Below are 21,514 nucleotides of genomic sequence, written 5' to 3' on the forward strand. Positions count from 1 at the left end.
TAATGTATGCCTTTAATCTATAACTAAATTGTGTAATTAATGGATTTTTTTCCTTCTTTCCAGGCAACGTCTGCCCACTCTGTAATAAGTGCTATGATGAAGATGACTGTGACAGCAAAATGATAAAGTGCAGGAAGTGTGATCGCTGGGTTCATGCCAAATGTGAAAGTTTAACAGGCGAGTTATCAGTTGTTCTCCATATAAATTACCCCATGATTTTCTCAACCTCAAGCCATCATAGGTGTATATGACTTTCTTCTTTCAGACTAATACAGTTACACTTAAAAACAACTTCCAAGCTTTATAATTGCAGTGAATGAATGTTGAGATTTTGAAAGGTAAAGGTCACTTCCAGAACAAAAATGTACAGGAATTTACTCACCCTCCTTGTCATCCAAGATGTTCATGTCTTTCTTTCTTCAGTTGTAAAGAAATGTTTTTTGAGGAAAACATTTCAGGATTTCTCTCCATATAGTGGACGTCTATGGTGCCCCCAAGTTTGAATTTCCAAAATACAGTTTAAACGCAGCTTCAAAGAGCTCTAAACAATCCCAGCCAAGGTAGAAGGTTATCTAGCGAAACGATTGGTCATTTTCTAAAAATTATTACAGTTTGTTTTTTAACTTTAAATGCTCGTCTTGTCTAGCCCTCCATGTGCATTCTGGATTTAATACAGTTAGGGTATGTCAAAGAACTCTCATCTCGTTTTCTCCTCCAACTTCTAAATCGTCCTGCATTGCTGCAGAGAGTATCGGCCCAGTGTTTACAAAGTGAATGCACAAAGATCATCACCCTTTACTAAAAAAGGTAAAGCAGTGTAGTTGGAGGAGAAAATGAGATTGGAGTTTTTCGATATGCCCTAACTGTCTTGAACCGGAATGCAGAGCTAGACAAGAAGAGCATTTAAGGTTAAAACTAGTTTCACTAGGTAAGACCCTTCTATCTCGGCTGGGATTGTTTAGAGCTCTTTGAAGCTGCATTGCAACTACATTTTGGAAGTTTAAACTTGTGGGCACCATAGAAGTCAATTTTATATGGAGAAAATACCTGAAATCTTTTCTCAAAAAACATAATTTCTTTATGACTGAAGAACGAAAGACATGAACATCTTGGATGACAAGATGGTGAGTAAATTATCTGTAAATTTTTGTTCTAGAAGTGAACTTCTCATTTAAAGTGCATCTGATAGGTTCTAACATGGACATGCTTACTAAACATACTACAGTGTGGATGTTTCTGTAATGCCACACTCCAAACATAATCTTTCCTTTTTTATATTTAGATGATATGTATGAGCTCTTGTCTAACCTGCCTGAGGCTGTGGCCTACACCTGCACAAACTGCACTGAGCCCCATTCTGCTGAGTGGCGCACTGTCTTGGAGAAAGAAATTCAGAAGTCCATGCGGCAAGTTCTCACTGCCCTGCTCAACTCCCGCACATCCACTCACCTGCTTCGCTACAGACAGGTGAGTTGCCATCTGCACTCCTAGAAGTTCCCACCAGCTTTATTTTCACTACATAACCTATTGATCGATTTTCTTTGTCTCCAGGCGGTTATGAAACCACCTGAGCTGAACCCAGAAACGGAAGAAAGCCTTCCCTCACGCCGTTCCCCAGAGGGCCCAGACCCCCCTGTGCTGACGGAGGTCTCTCCGCCAAATGATTCACCGCTCGATTTGGAGTCTGTGGAGAAGAAAATGGATTCTGGACGCTATAAATCCATGGTAAGAGTTTTTGAGTATCTCCTTTTTGAAGTAAAAAAAGTAGCTTTTATGTTTCTATTCTTCTTTGAAGGAGTACCTGTTGTGTTTTGAGCTTCTAATGCAGCAGGGTTCAGATGCCGGTCACAAACATGTGAGAGCCAGGTGTCATTTTCTGCTTCTCTCTTTCAGCTGGAGTTCAGTGATGACATTGTGAAAATCATCCAGACAGCCATCAATTCAGATGGAGGTCAGCTAGAGAGTAGGAAGGCCAACAGCATGCTCAAGTCCTATTTTATTCGGGTGAGAAAAACTGGTGGAGACACAATTCTGAAAATAGAATGTCTTGGAGTCCTACATCATTGTTTGTAATTGCGCTGTCGCTGTTGTTTGTTACAGCAAATGGAGCGGACTTTTCCATGGTACAAGGTGAAGGAGTCCAAATTCTGGGAGACGCGCAAAGTCTCTCCTAAGTGAGTCTTTCCAGTGCCTGTCTAATGCTTTGTTTTAGTTTTGACTAGTCATTTTATCTAAACTTTTTTTGTCAGAAACAATGTTCAGAGCTAACTTAAGGATGTTAATGGTGAATAGAGGGACCAGTTAAGCTAGTACATGAGCATCGAGAACAAACTCACCGTTGAGTCTGTCTATTCTTTGCTCTCCTCTAGAGCAGAAATATCACCTTTCCATAGGGAATGCAGCCTGTATGGTCTAGTTCCATTGTTTGAGGTCAACAGGCAGTGTCACATTTCACATGGGTGCTTTGACAAGTCTTGTGGTTGGCATTTGGTTTGCTTGTTTGTATACTTCATTTGTTACCATGAATTATTAACAGCCGTGAAGCAAGTTTGTGTGTGTGTGTGTGTGTGTGCATGCCTGACATTGAAAACTTTCTCCTTAAAAAGAGAACACAAATATTTTTATTATTTCCTATATGCATTGTGTTTCCTTCTGAAGCATCAGTGAGCATTTGAACCTTCTGTAATAGTTGCAAATGAGTCCCTCAGTTGTCCTTAGTGTGAAGAGATGGATCTTAAAATCATACAGTCATTGTTAGAAAGGGTTCTCAATGCTCAAAAACCAAAGAATTTGTGGGACCTGAAGGATTTTTTTTTTAAGAACAACAGGCAGTTCAACTGTTCAGGACAAACAAGGGACTCATAAACAACTATCACTAAACACTGTGGATCATTCAGGTAACAACACAGTATTAAGAATCAAGTCTATGTAAACTTTCAAACGAGGTCAATTTTATAAATTCAACTATTTTCTCTTGTGGACTATATGTGAACATCTTTTATGTGAAATATCTTACTCAGGTCAGTACTAAATAAAAAATATGCATTTTGTATGATCCCTCTTATTTTGGTAAAATAATTACCATTTGAGAGATTCTGCAAGGTGTATGTAAACTTTTGACTTCAACTGTATACACTGATTTAAAAAAAAAGTGATAAGTCAAAGTTGGTAAAGACATTTTCTAATGTTACAAAAGATTTCAAAAAACAAGTCATTGTTACATAATGAAGACATGGCTAACAAGGCAGTGTTGTATATTTGCAGTAGTGGACTGCTTCCCAATGCTGTGTTGCCCCCTTCTTTGGATCACAACTATGCCCAATGGCAGGAGAGGGAGGAGATAGCCAAGGCTGAGAAGCCTGTGCTAATGAAAAAGATCATCCCAGCTCCCCATCCTAAAGCACCTGGAGAACCTGACTCCCTGATTGCCCCCACACCACCACCTCCTCCACCCATGCTTATCCATGGTAAGAAAGTTGCTTAAAAGCACTATAAATACAAACATGTATAGGAACTACTGAATATGGTACATTGTGTAAGAAGAGTTTAACGGAGAGTCCACCCAAAAATGTAAATTCTGTCATTAATTACTCACCCTCATGTTGTTCCAAACCTTCGTTCATCTTCAGAACACAAATTCCAGATGCGTTGTGGTACTCTTGTGAACGCTCATCAAAGACTGGCAGGGTAGAGAAGAAATGGTTGAATAAAGTTGTTAATTGTGTTTTCTTTGCGCACAAAGTATTCTCGTAGCTTCATAACATTACGGTTGAATCACTGTCACAGGGACTATTTGAACGAGTTCTTACCACTTTTTTGGGCCTTGACCGTGGTAGTTGCATTGCTGTCTATGCAGGGTCAGAAACCTCTCGGATTTCATCAAATATCTTAATTTGTGTTCTGAAGATGAACGAAGGTCTTACAGGTTTAGAACATCACAAGGGTGAGTAATTAATGGTCGAATTTAGATTTTTGGGTGAACTATCCCTTTAAATAATGGCATTGTCTGAACTTAAATATGAGATAGAAGAGAGAGTTAAAGTGTATGTTGATAAGTTACACAGGAATGTTTGTTTTGTGTTCAGACCACAGCCCTGAAGACAGCCCTAATACTCCTCCTCCTGGTGTAGGTGACAACAGACAGTGTGCACTTTGTCTGAATTATGGAGATGAGAATACAAATGTGAGTAATCACCCACCAAAATGAACGCATTAGCATGTACAGATTTGGATACTGTGTGTTTGTTTTGTATGACATTGTTTGGTAATTTGTTTTCTAGGATTGTGGGAGACTGCTTTATATTGGGCAGAATGAGTGGACCCATGTAAACTGTGCACTCTGGTCATCCGAGGTGTTCGAGGATGTTGATGGTGCACTCAAAAATGTCCATATGGCAGTCAAGAGAGGCAAACAGCTGGTACGCAATCGAAGCCATGTGCTACGTTTGTTCATTGAGTTTCAGCGCCATAATATGCATTTGTGTAATTATTTTTGTTACTAAAAAGAGACTGTAGGCATCCAAAATAGATTGCATTATGCTTTGTTTTCTCAGCAATGTGAGAATTGTCACAAACCTGGAGCCACAGTGAGTTGTTGTCTGACCTCCTGTACCAACAACTACCATTTCATGTGTGCTCGTCAGCAGCAGTGTGCCTTTTTAGAGGACAAGAAGGTTTACTGTCAGACTCACAAAGATCTTATAAAGGGCGAGGTAAGGAATGATACATGCATGCAAGTGCACTACCAGTCAAAAGTTTTTGAACAGTAAAGTTTTAAAGAAGTCTCCTCTGCTCACCAAGCCTGCATTTATTTGATCCAAAGTACAGCAAAAAATATACACACTCCAAGCTTTTGAATGGTATAGTGTATAATATTACAAAAGCTTTTTATGTCAGATAATGCTGATCTTTGGATCTGAACAAGGAACCTGAACAAATGTACACCACTGTTTTAAATATTTATAATAATAAGTTTCAACAGCATTATTGCATGTGGCACTGAAGACTGGAGTAACGGTGCTGAAAATGTATCTTTGATCACAGGGATAAATTACATTTTAAAATATATTCAAATAGAAATTTATTTTTAGTAGTAAAAAAGTTCACAAAATTACTTCATAAAATCACAAAAAAACATTTAGACTTGTGTAATTCACTTATGATTACATATTTGATTTATTGTAACCTTTTTTTTTAAGGTGGTGCCAGAGTCAGGCTTTGAAGTTACTCGGAGGGTCCTTGTGGACTTTGAAGAAATCAGTTTGAGAAGAAAGTTTGTTAATGGGCTTGAACCAGATAACATCCACATGATGATAGGTCTGTATTACAACAGCAAGCACCCTGCAAAGACATAAAATACACAAAATCAAAATTAAATAGCACGTGTTTTTGGTACAGGGTCTATGACCATCGACTGTCTTGGTATGCTAACTGAACTGTCCGATTGTGAGAGGAAGCTGTTTCCTGTGGGATACCAGTAAGTCTTTGAAATCAAAGTGTTGTATTTCAATAAACATAAGATATGAAATGGAATAACCACTTGATGTGTTTACACAGATGCTCAAGGGTCTACTGGAGCACTCTAGATGCCCGCAAGCGATGTGTCTATAAATGTAGGATTTTAGTGTGCCGCCCCTCTATGGCTGAAACTATCAATAACAACACAACCTCTCAAGAAGAGAACCACACAATTGCTCATAGTCCTCCACCTGTTTCAAGTAAGTAGTTTTAGATTTGTTATTGTCATTCCAACATTTTGTTGGAACTTTAAAAGCTAATCATTATTTTAAACATTTCAGATGAAGTCAACGCTGCTTTGCCTGCACTCATAGATTCCATGAAACCATCAAATGTGCCTTCCACACCAAAACAAAGGGTTTATTTTAGGAACAGACACCCCAGCTACCCACCATGTCATCGTTCTCCCTCAACTAGACCACTTCCCTCCCCAGGTAGGGGTTATGTACATTTAAATGCTTATTTCCTTTTTTGAAAGCGTTTGTTAATATTATTCAATGTGTTTTTCTCCCCATTAGATGGTTTTAGTAGTTCAGCCCATGAAATTGTGACTGTGGGGGATCCTCTGCTGAGCTCCACTCTACGAAGCATTGGATCTCGTCGACACAGCACTTCCTCCATCTCTGCTCAACAACCTAGGCAAAAGGTTTCCTCTCCTCAACAGGGAGGCACGGTATCCATTCAGTCAGGCAATTCATCTGCCCCATCACATTCCTCAACCTCAAAAGAACCTTTAACCAGGGACACAGACAAAGGGAGAGCACCATCTGGAGAGAGATCTCACAATCGAGAGGCAAATTCAGTGAACACTGGGGCGCAGCGTCGGCTCAGTTTTGGTTTCGAGAGAATCGAAGGCAATAGAGAAGCAACCAAAAAGCAGTCCGATGGTGAGAGTTTAAAGTTATCCCATCCAGTTAGCATAAGTCAGGTATCACCACCTCTGGGAACTGCAGTATTGACAGGACATCAGAGAGGAAGTGGCAGTTTGAAATCCGAGAAAGGAAAACAAGCCACAAAAGATACTGATCTACCAGCCGGAGCCACTTTTATGTCCAGTCATCCACTTGCCACACTTCCTAAGGACAAAGCTAATCCAGTCAAGGAAGACACAGGAAAGACTGGGTCTCCACAACCGGTTTACAGCAAAAGTGGGAGTAGGAAGTCTCATGATTATGCGTCCGGTCCAGCTGCGGCAGCGGCAATGAAGCCTCTCTGGTCATCCGGTGCCAAGGTGGGAGAGGAGGACATTAAGCGTGGCTTCCAGGCAAGTGCTGCCGTCACTGCTAGTCATGGAGCCTCTAGCACCAAAGAAAAACACTCCAAAGTCAAAATGATTGTGAGCAGGGATGTTTCAAAAGAAAGAAAAGAGACTGCTCAAAACCAAAACCCAGTTCTGAACAGCAACTCTAAAAGCAGTAATGTCAAAACACAAGGTCAGGGTCCTCCTCCTCACAACAGTAGCAATAAAGCCACAGCACTGAGCAGCAACACGGGGTCTAGTGCAGTGGAAGTTAATAAATTTGATCAGAAGGAAATGGAAAAGCCATTAAAGTCCAAAGAGAGATTTAGCTTTGAGAAAAAGCATAGTTCAGGCATGGATGCTATTCAGCCGAAAGCAGGGTCTGAAAGAGGTATTAGAGCACCGCAGGTACACCCTAAATCAAGTAAGGACGTTACTCCAGTCGTGAAGAAACACACTGAGAGGCTGCCTCTGATGTCTCAGAAAATGGATCCTAATGGAACCAAAGCTGTGAGCATATCCCCCAACACAAACACGTACACTTCTGTTACCCCTACCAACCAGGGCCCCCAAAGAAGGTCCTCTCGAGCGATGGTTTTCTCCCCATCTGCAAGTTCGGAAAGCTCAGAATCAGACAGCCACATTCACCCAGATGATTCTGAGGAGCACCTCATGGACCACCAGTGTGCTGATGATGGGGAGGACCATAATTTAGAGGATGAAGGCAGTGAAGATAAGCACCACGAGGAGGATAGCGATGGTTCAGCAGGTTCAGCAAAGCGCAGATACCCAAGGCGGAGTGCCCGTGCTCGATCAAACATGTTTTTTGGGCTAACCCCTTTCTATGGGGTCCGATCATATGGGGAGGAAGACATACCCTTCTACAGAACTGGTGAAATCTCCATGAAAAAGCGCACTGGGAGCAGCAAGCGTTCGGCTGAAGGACAAGTTGATGGGGCAGATGATATGAGCACGTCTTCTTCAGCCGACAGTGGAGAGGATGAAGAAGGAGGAATTGGTTCAAATAAGGATGCGTATTATTACAACTTCACACGCACTATAATAAACCCCAGCTCTGGTCTTCCGCCTATTGCGGGTATTGATCAATGTTTGGGAAAAGGGTCCCAGATCCACAGGTTCTTGAGGGACCAGGCAAATGAGCAAGATGATGACAGTGATGAGGTGTCAACAGCAACCAAGAATTTGGAGCTGCAACAAATTGGCCAGCTGGATGGCGTGGATGACGGATCTGAGAGTGATGTTAGTATAAGCACCAGCAGCACAACCACTGCTACTACTTCGTCAACACACAAAACTTCAACGAAAAGAAAAGGTAGAGAAAGCAGAACAGATAAAATAAGCGTTGACTCAGGGAAGGAGACAGAAAATAACCCAAGTGGGAACAGCCGTGACAGTCGTAAAAATCAAAAGGATAACTGTCTTCCATTGGGGAGTGTGAAAACACAAGGACAAGACCCCCTTGAAACTCAGTTGACACTCACCACAGATCTTCTCAAGTCCGACTCTGATAACAACAACAGTGATGACTGTGGTAACATCCTACCCTCTGATATTATGGAGTTTGTCCTCAATACCCCTTCAATGCAGGCTCTGGGACAGCAGACAGAAGCTCCTTCTGCTGAACCTTTCTCCTTAGATGAGAGTTATGGGGTGGATGTTAACCAAAGAAAGGACATGCTTTTTGAAGACTTCACTCAGCCACTGGCCACCGCTGAACCTGGTGAGAGTGGGGTAAACACCTCCATTGCTGTTGAAGAGTCATACGGTCTTCCCCTCGAGCTGCCCTCTGACCTCTCTGTGCTGACAACTCGAAGTCCAACGGTGAATAATCAAAATCACGGCTCGCTGATCTCCGAGACCTCTGACCGCACCATGTTGGCTCTGGCCACAGAGGAATCAGGAGTTGAGAAAAGCGGGAAGAAATCAAGAACAGGGTCCACAGTATCCAGCAAGAGCCCACAGGACAGATGTGCTGATTCCCAAGTTCCGGAAGGTCATATGACTCCAGAACACTTCATTCCTGCACGCATTGATGGTGACCACATCACAAGTCCTGTGGTAGCACCTGTGGGAGAGGCTGGGAGCCAAGATCTGACGAGAAATACTAGCACGCCAGGTCTTCCCAGCTCACCCACCTTGCCCCTCCAGAGTCAGAAGTTCATCCCTGCTGCTACTGTTAGCTCAGATCCCGCTCCAATTACAAGCTCTGCTGTTCAAGCTACCACCTCTCAATTAAAACCTGAGAAACTAATATTGCTAAATCAGCATACACAGCCACTCTATGTATTTCAAACCCTTCCCAATGGCGTAACCCAAAAGATCCTGATTGCACCATCTGTTAGTGCAACTGGTGTCATGAACACTAGTGCACCTGTCTTGACAGGCCTCAGTGGTAGCATCTCCACCTCTCAGTCCATTTTTCCTGCTGGTGGCAAAGGGTTAGTGCCTGTATCTCATCATCCGCAAATCCATGCATTCACAGGTACCACTCAGACAGGTTTCCAACCAGTCATTCCTAGTACCACATCAGGCCTCCTCATAGGAGTTACCTCCCATGATTCCCAAATTGTTGTGACAGAGGCAGGAAATAGGCATGATCATGCCTCTGGTGTTGCAATGGTATCTAGTGCTTCATCCATTACCCCAGCTCCAACTATGCTGCCCTCTGGACATGGCAAGAAACGCCTCATTTCGCGTCTTCAGAGCAATAAGAGCAAAAAACAGGCTCGCCCAAAGACCCAACCTACGCTTGCTCCCTCCGACGTTGGACCCAATATGACTCTCATAAACTTGTCGCCTTCACAAATTGCTGCTGGAATCCCTGCTCAGACAGGCCTTATGGAATTAGGGACTATAACTGCAACACCTCATCGAAAAATTCCCAACATTATCAAACGGCCAAAGCAAGGGGTGATGTATTTGGAGCCTACTCTCCTTCCACAACCCATGCCCATTTCAACCACAACTCAGCCTGGCATGCTGGGACATGATTCCTCGACTCACCTGCTTCCATGCACTGTGTCAGGGCTCAACCCAAGTCAGTCCGTTTTGAATGTGGTGTCGGTTCCTCCCACTGCACCTGGGAACTTCTTGGGAGCGAGCTCTGTCTCGCTGAGCGCACCAGGCCTCATAAGCTCAACTGAGATCACAGGATCTATAAGTAACCTTCTTATTAAAGCCAACCCTCACAACCTGGGCCTTCCAGAGCAACAGATGGTTCTTCATTCAGGAACCCCCATGATGTCTCATCTTGCTAATCCCGCCCAGACATCCATCGCAAGTAGCATCTGTGTGTTTCCCCCAAACCAAAGCATAAGCATGTCTGTCAACCAGCAGGTGGAGAAAGAGGGCAGCATTCATCTCCAACACCCAGTCAGTCGAGTCCTGGCAGATAAAACCCTTGACCCAAATGTCAGTTCAACTGGTCAAGTGGCTCTTGCCCCTAATCCCATTGCTCAAGACATGAACAAAGGTCATGTTGTTGGCGTCCTCACTCAGAGCTCACGAACCTCTCCTATTTCTCGACCACATCAGCAACAATCCTCAAAGTTACCTGCTGGAACAGCATCCACTGCAGGCGGAAAGGGAAAGCAAAAGGCCAAAAGACCTCGACCAAGCCCAGATAAGAGCAGTGGAAAGAAACACAAAGGACTCCAGTCGGATACACCAACTGTTGACGCATCTGCAATACAATTATCATATTTACCAGGGTAAGAGCCTGACATTTATATTGCATATTGCTTATTGTAGTTAAAAAAAAGTTTAAACATGCTAAAAAAAAAATTTTATATAGGGACCAGGATCTTTCATCACCTGAGCCAATGGATACTGGGCAGTCAAATGAAACAGGTTCAAAAACAAGGTAAATAATTATAAAAGATCAATCCTAATTTTTCAGTTTACTTTATAGTACAGTTCAAGTCAAAAGTTTACATACACCTTTCAGAATTTACTAAAATAAGAGGAATAAATACAAAATGCATGATATTTTTTTTAATCTAGTACTGACCTGAATAAGATATTTCACATAAGACGTTTACTAATAATCTACAAGAGAAAATAATAGTTAATATTACAAAAATGACCCCGTTCAAAAGTTAACATACACTTGATTCTTAATACTGTGTTGTTACCTGAATGATTCACAGCATTTTTTTTAGTTATAGTTGTTGATGAGTCCCTTGTTTATCCTGAACAGTTAAACTGCCCGCTTCAGGTCTTACAAATTATTTGTTTTTTCAGCGTTTTTGTGTATTTGAATCCAACGATGACTGTGATTTTGAGATTCATCTTTTCACACTGAGGGCAACTAGGGGACTCATATGCAACTATTACAGAAGGTTCAAATGCTTACTGATGCTTCAGAAGGAAAAACAATGCGTTAAGTAATACCTTTGAACAGAATGAAGATGTGTACATTTTTATTTTGCCTAAATAGTTTTTATTATTTAGTACTGCCCTTCAGAAGCTAAAGAAAATACTTGCATAATACCCAGAAAGCAAAATATGTTAAATTTACCTCAGCTGTTCTCAGTGTGAACAGATGGATCTCAAAATCATACAGTCATTGTTGGAAAGGGTTCAAATACACAAAAATGCTGAAAAACCAAAGAATCTGTTGGACCTGAAAGATTATTCTGAAAAACAGCGGGTAGTTTAACTGTTCAGGACAAACAAGGGACTCATGAACAACTGTAACTAAACAAAAAACACAGCTGTGGATCATTCAGGTAACAACACAGTATTATGAATCAAGCATATGTAAACTTTTGAATGGGGTCATTTTTATAAAGTCTTATATTATTTTCTCTTGTGAACTACATGTAAACGTCTTTGATGTGAAATATCTTATTCATATCACTACTAAGTAAAAAATATCAAGCATTTTGTATGATCCTACTTATTTTGGCAACATTTTTGCAGTTATTTTAGCACTTTCTGTAAGGTGCATGTACACTTTTAACCTCAACTGTATCTGACCTATTAAAACTTATTTTTTTCTTCGCAGTGATTCCGCCACTAAGACAGCTGATTCTTCTCTTAAACGTAAAACCATGGACCCTCATGATGAGAAGCCAATTACTGCAGGTGAGTAAAATGTTAGGTCTGGCTATCCATCTCTCTGTTTAATGTCACATGGCTAATAGTTGTTTTTTGGTTACGCTTTTTGCAGGGCTGCCTAGTAAGGGTAAAGGATCTAATGCATTTTCAGTGGAAACACCTGATCAGAGGAACAGCGGGAGAGAATCCTCTCTGGACTACAAGCCGAAGAAAGGCCTCATATTTGAAATCTGCAGTGATGACGGATTTCAGATTCGCTGTGAAAGTATTGAGGGTAAGTGCGATCTAGATAATAAAGTGTATTACGCCCAGTATAGAGTATGATGTTCTTTTGTTCATAATTACAGTCAGTCTTCTGTGGAATTAATTTCCTGTTTCCTGTTTCTTTTCAGAGGCCTGGAAGTCCCTGACAGATAAAGTGCAAGAAGCCAGGTCCAATGCTAGACTCAAGGCGCTTTCGTTTGATGGTAAGAACATATTAGAGTGTTTATTTTAACCATTGCACATATTTCTTTTACGAATCTAACAGGCACATCTTGTATTTCACATCATCTTTCTCTTTCAGGAGTAAATGGCTTGAAGATGCTGGGTGTGGTTCACGACGCTGTAGTGTTTCTACTGGAGCAGCTATATGGAGCCAGACATTGCCGAAACTACAGGTTCCGCTTCCACAAACCTGAGGAGCCAGAAGATCCTCCTGTCAACCCTCATGGATCTGCCCGTGCTGAGTTGTACCACAGGTGTGTTGTTGTCCGTGTTCATCTAAAAAATTAAACTTCTGTCATTAATTACTCACCCTTATGTCGTTTCAAACCCGCAAGACCTTTTGTTTATCTTCGGAACACAAATTAAGGTATTTTCGATTAACTCCGAGAGCTTTCTGACCCTGCATAGACAGCAATGCAACATGTTCAAGGGCCAGAAAGGTAGTAAGGACATAATTAAAATAGTCAATGTGACATCAGTGCATCATGGTACTCTTGTGAATGGCAGCTGAGACTGACACAAAAGAGAAGAAATTGTTGAATAAAGTTGTTTTCATTGTGCACAAAGAGTATTCTAGTAGCTTTATAACATTACGGTTGAACCACTGATGTCACATGGACCATTTTTACAATGTCCTTACTACCTTTCTGGGCCTTGAACTTGTCTGTTGCTTTGCTGTCTATGCAAGGTCAGCTGTTGTATTTAATCAAAATTGTCTAAATTTGTGTTCTGAAGATGAACGAAGGTCTTACAGGTTTGGAACGACATAAGGGTGAGCAATTAATGACAGAATATTCATTTTTGGGTGAACTATTCCTTTAAACCTTACAATGAAAAATGCAACAGTGGTTGTAAACCATTTAAACACTCCAACTGACTTTCGTCTGCTTGATTTAATTTTCAGGCGATCAGTTTTAGACATGTTTAATTTCCTGGCCTCCAAACACCGTCAGCCTCCTGCATACAACCCCCAGGAGGAAGATGAGGAGGAGATGCTGCAGAAGTCTGCTCGGTGAGTAACCTTACCTGACCTTGTTCTACCTGATTTTCATTTATGGAATAAAACATCACAACACCTGGTGTTTTCACAGACGGGCCACCAGCATGGACTTACCACTGCCTACGAGGTTCAGGCACCTAAAGAAAGCATCCAGGGAAGCTGTGGGTGTCTACAGGTATAAACACTTTCTATTTAAAACCAAAAATGGTTGGATTGAGGAATGAAAAGATGCATTTTTGTTGCATATCGTCTTTTGAATCCTACGTATTGCTTCCAGGTCAGCCATACACGGCAGAGGTCTGTTCTGCAGGAAAAACATTGACGCTGGAGAGATGGTGATCGAGTATTCTGGCAACGTCATTCGCTCTGTCCTCACTGACAAGCGGGAAAAATACTACGACAGCATGGTAGAAATCAAGAAATACTAGAAAACGCTAGTATTTTCACTAGCTTAAAAATGTTTTTAAGTCAGTTATTTCTATGTTTAGCTGTAGTGTGTGAGTAGGAAATATCAGTTTACATTTCCAAAGATTAATTTTGCCATTAATTGCAATAATCCAGTGAGAATTTTGTTTGCACAAGGACTCCACACTTCTGATTTGATCTCATCATCATCCAGTCTGGAATGATATGAAGAAACAGAACTAATTGAGACTGAATCTAAAGGAGCTGTTGCAATGTCTCAAAGATGCTTCAAGAAACCTACCTGCAAAGCTACAGTACTACAAAACATTTGGTGTGACCATCCCTTGCGTTTAAAGCAGCTTTTGCTCTATGTGCACTTGCGTATAGTGTTTTTTTTTTTTTTTTTTTTTTGGTAGCTTTGCAGGTAGGTCTCTTGAAGCATCTTGGAGACGTTGCCACAGTTCTTCTGATTTAGTCTGTCTCAGTTTGTTCTGTTTCTTGTCATTCCAGACAGACTGGATGATAATGATGAGATCAGATCTCTGTGTGGAGCACTGGCTGTTGTCAGACTCCTTGTTCAAACAAAAATCTCAGTGGATTATTACAATTAATGGCAAAATGAATGTTTACTGAAATGTAAACTGATATTTCCTACTGACACACTACAGCAAAAGATAGAAATAACTGACTTAAAACCAATTTTGAGCTGGTGAAAATACTAGTGTTCTAATCATTTTTGCTACCACTGTTAAGTGCATTGTGAAAGTATTCATTTTTTTTTCACATTTTTATATTGATGCCTTATGTTAAACTGCTTTAAATAACTTTTTTTCCCCACATCGTTCTACACTCCATACACCATAATGGCAAAGCAAAAAAATAGGTTTTTACCATCTTTGCAAATTACAAATAAAAATGACTCCATGTGGGACAGCTGAAATTTAGCTCAGGAGCATTCATATTGCTTTTAGGCGTTACTACACTTTGAGCGGAGTTAGCCAGTCGCAAATTCAATTGAATGGATATGGTTTGTAAAGACAAACATCTTAATAAAAAGGTCTAACATCTGAAAATGCATATCAGAGCAAAAACCAAGCCCTGGTGTCAAAAAAACTGCCTGTAAAGCTCAGAAACAGGATTGCATCAAGCCACACATGTGGGAAAGAGTTCAGAAAAAATTCATTGAAGGTACAGAAGCATGTAGTCTCTGTTACCCTTAATAGAAGTTTGAAACAACCAGGACTCTTCCTACCTCCTGGCCAAAGTGAAGAGTTGATAGAGAAGGGCTTTGGTTAGAGTGGTGACCAAGATCCTGATGCTCACTCTAGTTGAGTTCCATGATCATATGTGGAGATGTGACCTACAGAACAAACATCACTGCAACACTCCACAGACACATGAAAACACATGGAATTTGCAAAGAAGCATCTAAAGGACCCTCAGACTGTGAGAAACAAAATTTTCAGGTCTGATGAACCTTAATTTCAAACATCATGTTTGGAGGAAACCAGCTCTGCTCATCACCTGCAAAGTAGCATCCTAAAAGTAAAGTGTGGTGGTAGCAGCCTCATGCTGTGGGGCTGTTTTTCAGCAGTAGAAGGGCTTAACACGGCAAACTATAGAGATGGCCAGTGCAGAGCATTCAGAACCTCAGACTGGGCAGAAGGTTCACATTCCAACAGGACAATAACCCTAAGCACACAGCAAAAGTGGCTTACAGACAATTCTGTGAATGTCCTTGAGTGGCCCAGCCAGAGCCTGGGATTGAACCAAATCAAACATTTCTGGAGAAACCTGAAAATGTGCGCCTGTCCCTATCCAACCTGACAAAGCTTGAGAGGTGAACAGGTGAGGGAAAGAATGGCAGGTAATTGCCAAAAGCTGATGTGTAAAGCTTGTCACATCATACCCAAAAAGACTTGAGGCTGTAAAGGCGCTTCAACTAAGTACTAAGTTAAGTGTATGGATACTTATGCAATACTTATTTCAGTTTTTTTTATTTTGTTTTACCAATTCTGTTTTGCTTTGTCATAATGGTGTATGGACTGTAGGTTGATGTGGAAAAATAGTGATCTAAAGCAGTTTAACATAAGGCTGCAACATGAAACTTTCGCAAGGCACTGTATATCACTGCAATGAATTTTAAACTACAACACTGATGTTCCTCATTGATTTGTCTTTTTTGTGTTTACTCAGGGCATTGGCTGCTACATGTTTCGTATCGATGACTACGAGGTGGTGGACGCCACCATGCACGGCAACGCAGCCCGATTCATTAACCACTCGTGCGAGCCCAACTGCTACTCCCGCGTGGTCAATGTTGACGGTCAGAAGCACATTGTCATTTTCGCCACACGCAAAATCTATAAAGGCGAGGAGCTCACGTACGATTACAAGTTCCCCATCGAAGAACCAGGCAATAAGCTGCCTTGCAACTGCGGGGCAAAGAAGTGTCGCAAGTTCCTCAACTGAAAGCAAACTCACAGTCTGTGAATGCTATCAAGAGTATATACTTGCCAGGGAAGAGACATTTTAAATGTTTTTTTTTTTCTTTTTTACTGAAGCAGGCTCAGGTTATCAGAAGGTTAATGGTATTGTGCCTCTTAAGTTGTTTGATTTTAAGAAAAAAGACAAACGAGCGGAGAAGTCAATGAGTCGCGATGGAGAAGATTGCCCTTGTGTCCCCTTTATAAATGCCCAGTTTAAGAGATTAGTGCCCCCACGTTCTTAACTTTTCTATATTACCTTTTATTTTACTGTTTTAAGTTTTTTTTAAGAAGGATAGTTTTAAATTTGTAATAAGTCTGGCCTGCCCTTATTTACCAAGTGTGACAAATTACTGAAAAATTGCCACATCGTTCCATTTTACACCAAAGTGCAATTTCGGAAGGGAAAGATTTAATGTTTGTAGATTGACGATACATAATCTTTTTTTAGCCTGACCTGTTTAGACATCTCTCCCTTTTTGAATGTACATCGAAGCCTTCAGAGCATCCACGGTCCTTGCCAAGCTGGGCCCGATTCTCTGTATGGAAGACACTGTAAATATCTCATAGGAGAGATGATGAGGGGAAACACTAGGGGGAGCAGTGGTCCCAGGAATAGATTGTCTCAAGAAAAATGTTGTTTTGGCCAGTGGTAGAAAGAAATGCGTTACGAAGAGTAGGGCTTATTGAGATGTGCTTCTGGGCAGGTTGAGATCCTGGTGGACTGACGGCCATTTTCTGAGGTCTGGGGGGCAGGCTTGTGCACAATTCAGAATTGAATTGAGAATGACTCCTAAATTCTTGAATTTGAATTGAATTTGAATTGATGTCAAAAACAGGATCTAGAATTACAATTCGAATTTGAATTGAAGGAAGCAGAATTGCAATTCAATACAAATTCAAAGAAATTTGTATACATAAGTGAAGTGTTTACCAATGAAGCTTTACAATATATGTCAGGTATGATTTCATTACATATTCTATAAGTGATATTAGTTTGAACTACTTGTACAGATTACACTGTGTTATTTGATTACTTTGAAATGAAAATAACATTTTGAACAAAACTAATCAAACATTGAGGGAGTAATTTATTTCAAGAATTTGATCATTATCTATATGTTGAAACAAAATGTATGCAGGGTTGAGGAGTGACTAGTTATGTGTAATGAAATTATGCTATTAAATTACAAAATTAATGTAATTGTATGTGAGATTCAACACATTCTTTCTGTTGTATGACTGTGTGGAATGTTTTTGAATTGCCATGAATTTAATTCCACTTCCTGTCATTCCAACTCCAATTCAAATTCAACTTCCTGTGGGACGGAGTCAATTCAATTCAAATTCCAACTCATGAATTGAATGGCGGCCAATTCTGAATTGTGCACAAGCCTGCTGGGGGGGGAATAACATGCTTTTATTTACTGTCCGTTTTTATAATTCAGAGAGAAAGTAGCTCACACAAAGTATAATTTGCATGTCATTGCGAAACCTCATAGAATTTAAGTGATTTTAGCGAGTCTCACCAATTTTTACTCCCTAGGCCTGTAGTTGTGTATAAAATGATTAGATTACATTTTTGAGGCGATTTTAAAACTCAACTATTTTTGTTCTCGTCACTGACAAATATCATTCGCTGAATAATGTAAATAATATGTATATTTTTCTATACAAATGACTAAAAAGCACTCATTGGTGAATAGCACTTAACAATGGTATTTATATTTTTAATAATACATTGTATTTATTTTATCAACATTTTTGTAGGAAATAATAGATTTAGAACACTAATTCTTTGTCCAGACATTTTTATAGCACTGTCTCGTCTTTTTTTTGTTTCGTTTTGGTAGCCCAAGTGTTTGTTTCTATTCCAAAGACTGAAGCAGTTCCCACAGAGTGCGGTCCACCAGAGCCTCTCAATGCCAACCCAGATCAAGCGTGAACATTTCAAATATCATTTCAAAAAGGTGTGTAGGTTTTCTAAGTGCGGATCGGTTTGATACGACTCTCCTTTTTTAGTGCCAGCCTTAAAATCACATGCAAGAACAGCCCTTAAAAATTCCCTCTTTGCGTTTTCTAAAACTCGGAGGAACGATGCATGGAATCCTTCTCTAGCGTTCTAGCAACTGACGAGTCCCAAAGTTTATTCCATATATTTTGTTATATCAAAATATTTTCGTAGAGATTGGTGTAATGCAAGGAATCGCCACAGAGGCTATCCCGTGTAAAACTACTTGTAAAGCACTATATATATGGAGGAGCGGAGAGGAGAGGTTTCCTCACGGTCTTGTGCACTGAAGATCAGTCTTCTTCCCAGTCTTCTTCAACACATGTTGCCTTGGCACTGCATGGACGCTCCAGCCAGCCATTCAGTCAATGCACATTATTTGCTCGTATCATCGTTCTCGTAAATGTCGACACTCCTCACACCTGTTCCCGAGTTTGTTTGAATAAGGCTAAGACAGATGTGGCTTTCTCATTTTTGTGGATGTTCTGTGGATTGTTCTTCTTCCATGGTTCAGATTTTCAGAAGTTTGGTGCCTTCTCTGTAAATTTCTCTGGTGGTTTTCCTTTTCGGATGATCGGATCAGCTGAGGAGCATTCAAAGCTGTTTTAACTAGGGCACAAACAGATTCCACTTGAAACTCTCGTTTTGTTTTTCGTGTATGATTTTTAAAGGGATGCTGTAGCGTTTGTGGGTATCGCAGAATGGTTCGGGATCTGTACATACCTCTAGACGAAGCTGCTTTGTGCAAGTGTGGCTTCCTTAGCGAGCCACTTTTTCAAGGCCAGTTCCTCATTGCCTCGTATGTTTAACTCTAAAACAATTGTGTTTTGTTTCTTTTGTTTTCCTCGGCCACTGCAGACCCCCTCCAGCCCTCACTGTACCTAGGCTGCAATAATTTAGACTTTTCCCAGCATTTCATTTTTGACTATGGCACTGAAGATCAGAGTTCTGTACGTTGCCTCACATTGAACATTTGTTGGCTGCTGCCTCTTATTTGTATACGTGTTTATATTGATCCGATTTTGCGGTTTAGCCATCGTTTTCAGGGATTATTGGGGGGTCTCGCCCAACTTTCCTCTCGCCCCGGCACCCCTGTGGAACAGGACGTGCTGAACTCTGCAGCTAGGCCGTTGTTGAATGTATTCTCTAGAATTTTTTTATGTTTGTTTGGTTTCTTTTATTTTGATTTTTCCAACATGAAAGGCTGGGAAGATACGGGACAGCTTTTTCTTGCGTAAAATAGGAGGATTATACAGCAGGGTTCTACAGAAACTATTGCTCAGTCTAACGAAATAAGATTTTTATTTTATTAATATATTTTTTTTGTAATGCAGTTACTAATCCTAAGGGCTTTGTAATAGACTCCTGCACACAGACATCAATACAACGTCAGACGCTCCACAAACTGGTGTAACAGCGCTCGGTCAGTGTTTCAGAAGCAGACATGCTCTGTCGTTTTCCTGGACTTTACTCTTCCACGCCACGCGAGTGGTACCACACCTTCTCCTGTAATTATAGTCAACAGTATATATGTATACACAATATACATGATATATATATATATATAAACTAAACGTGTATGAATAGTAACTTGTACTTCAATATCTACACAATATACGGAATGGACAGACAAACTTAGTTACAGTAGCAAACAGCAGCTTCATAATGGTTAATTGCAATGTTCAGTGTATAATCTATAATGGTTTTGTGTTACAGATAAACTTTAGAGTAACTAATGTGCATCAATTTAATATCAAGATCAAGTACCAGTTTTCCTGTGCCTGTGTATGCTCCCTCAATGGAGCATTGCAGTTTTGTTTTTTTCTTTAGTTTTTCCATTAGTTTGAACTTTTTTTATTTGGCAAGGAGCGTTATTTATATTATGAAACGAGTTCATGTAAAATGTGGTTGTAAACTTTTTGAGCATTGATAATTTGTTTGCTTTTGATGGTGTAGTCGGCTTTATTTTACTCTGTACATTTTTAACAGTTTGTGGACATCAGGAAAAAAAAAATGTCCTTGCCTAAACCCAGCCATGTCACCTATACCTCTCTCTCCTATTGGATCTTAAGTTGTACTTTTTTTCTTATGTGATGTTCTGTAATGAGTAATGGTAACCATTCTATTTATTTATTTCTGCAAACATCTCTAGATGTACACTGAGGTAAAGCTCCTTTCCAAGAGCAGATGACTGTGCTTCCTGTTTTCGGAGTTTTAACGTGGTTCACTTTGTACAGAAATGAGTTGCGGACCATCGGAGGTACTTTAGGGAGTCAGAAAGGTCTTGAGATGAAAGTTTTCCTTTGTCTTACCAACACTCTTTCCCCCCGTAGCTTTGAGAAATCATGTTGATGTTGATACTGACCGTTTTAAGGTTTTTATTTCAAATTTGTTTCTTTTCTCCAAGTTGCCCCATCAGTGTTTTACCATTTTACAGAAAAATGAAGGAAAATTTGTTAAATTGAAAATATTCAACCACAAACTACTTAAGGATGAATGTATAATGAGGAAAAAAATTGTACATAACAACTGTAAAAAGGAAAATTTCTAATCATGTTTATTTTCTATGCACTTTTTTTATTTAAGTGATAGTTTAAATAATAAACATGTCTTGTTTACTCAAACTTGATCTCTTGTCGTTTTATCTTTCCAGAATTGATAGACCACTAGTTACATGACTCAAGCCAAAACTTATTCAGACACCTTTAACATCTTACATTATCATAGTTTATTTATTATAGTTTAGAAAATGTTAGTAAAATATGACAAGAACTCATTTTGATAATGTCAGATAACATTGATAGAAAGGTATGTAATGGATTACCACTGTTGGTATGACAATATTTAACTATCAATACTTTGTTGACGAATTACCAAGCAATGTTTAATTTTGTTCAGTCTGTGGTGTATAAGGTTGCATTAGCAATAAAAAAAATTAAAAAACACTTAAGCAAAACAGGTCAATAATGTCTGAATCATTTTTGAACCCAAATTTAATCCATTTTACTGGTAGTCCACTCAATGTAAAATTGTTGGGTATAATATGTCACAATTTACTTTATTTTGCCATCCTCACTTACATAAATTAACTGTAGTGCCCTCCACCCACTAGTAATAAGCATCAAAAATCTTATCTGGTGTCTGAATAATTTTTGGCTTGACTGTATATCAGGTACAAAACATGGCTAATTTTCTCAAGGAAATATAATCTCAACTAATGCTGCAAGAGTCAGCTGGTACTACATTATAATATATTACATTATGTACAGCTAATTATATTTCTACTT

At 40.0% G+C, this 21,514-nt stretch overlaps 1 protein-coding gene across 1 annotated transcript in view; it reads left to right on the top strand.

Annotated features, from left to right (window-relative positions):
- Nucleotides 1-20,851, top strand: part of kmt2a (lysine (K)-specific methyltransferase 2A) — a 46,134-nt gene extending 25,283 nt beyond the window's left edge. Inside the window, exons 13-36 of the mRNA XM_073817477.1 lie at nt 64-177; nt 1,283-1,467; nt 1,552-1,725; nt 1,894-2,004; nt 2,101-2,174; nt 3,265-3,467; nt 4,086-4,183; nt 4,281-4,418; nt 4,554-4,712; nt 5,199-5,316; nt 5,398-5,476; nt 5,557-5,717; nt 5,799-5,951; nt 6,036-9,128; nt 9,162-10,488; nt 10,572-10,640; nt 11,787-11,866; nt 11,952-12,113; nt 12,232-12,306; nt 12,405-12,579; nt 13,230-13,337; nt 13,417-13,500; nt 13,603-13,732; nt 15,927-20,851. Coding sequence (XP_073673578.1) covers nt 64-177; nt 1,283-1,467; nt 1,552-1,725; nt 1,894-2,004; nt 2,101-2,174; nt 3,265-3,467; nt 4,086-4,183; nt 4,281-4,418; nt 4,554-4,712; nt 5,199-5,316; nt 5,398-5,476; nt 5,557-5,717; nt 5,799-5,951; nt 6,036-9,128; nt 9,162-10,488; nt 10,572-10,640; nt 11,787-11,866; nt 11,952-12,113; nt 12,232-12,306; nt 12,405-12,579; nt 13,230-13,337; nt 13,417-13,500; nt 13,603-13,732; nt 15,927-16,202 — 7,346 coding nt within the window. The 3' untranslated portion in view covers nt 16,203-20,851. The remainder of the gene's footprint in view (nt 1-63; nt 178-1,282; nt 1,468-1,551; nt 1,726-1,893; nt 2,005-2,100; nt 2,175-3,264; nt 3,468-4,085; nt 4,184-4,280; nt 4,419-4,553; nt 4,713-5,198; nt 5,317-5,397; nt 5,477-5,556; nt 5,718-5,798; nt 5,952-6,035; nt 9,129-9,161; nt 10,489-10,571; nt 10,641-11,786; nt 11,867-11,951; nt 12,114-12,231; nt 12,307-12,404; nt 12,580-13,229; nt 13,338-13,416; nt 13,501-13,602; nt 13,733-15,926) is intronic.
- The last annotated feature ends 663 nt before the right edge of the window (nt 20,852-21,514 follow it).

The sequence above is a fragment of the Garra rufa genome, chromosome 14, assembly GCF_049309525.1.
Source record: "Garra rufa chromosome 14, GarRuf1.0, whole genome shotgun sequence".
Lineage (NCBI taxonomy): Eukaryota > Metazoa > Chordata > Actinopteri > Cypriniformes > Cyprinidae > Garra > Garra rufa.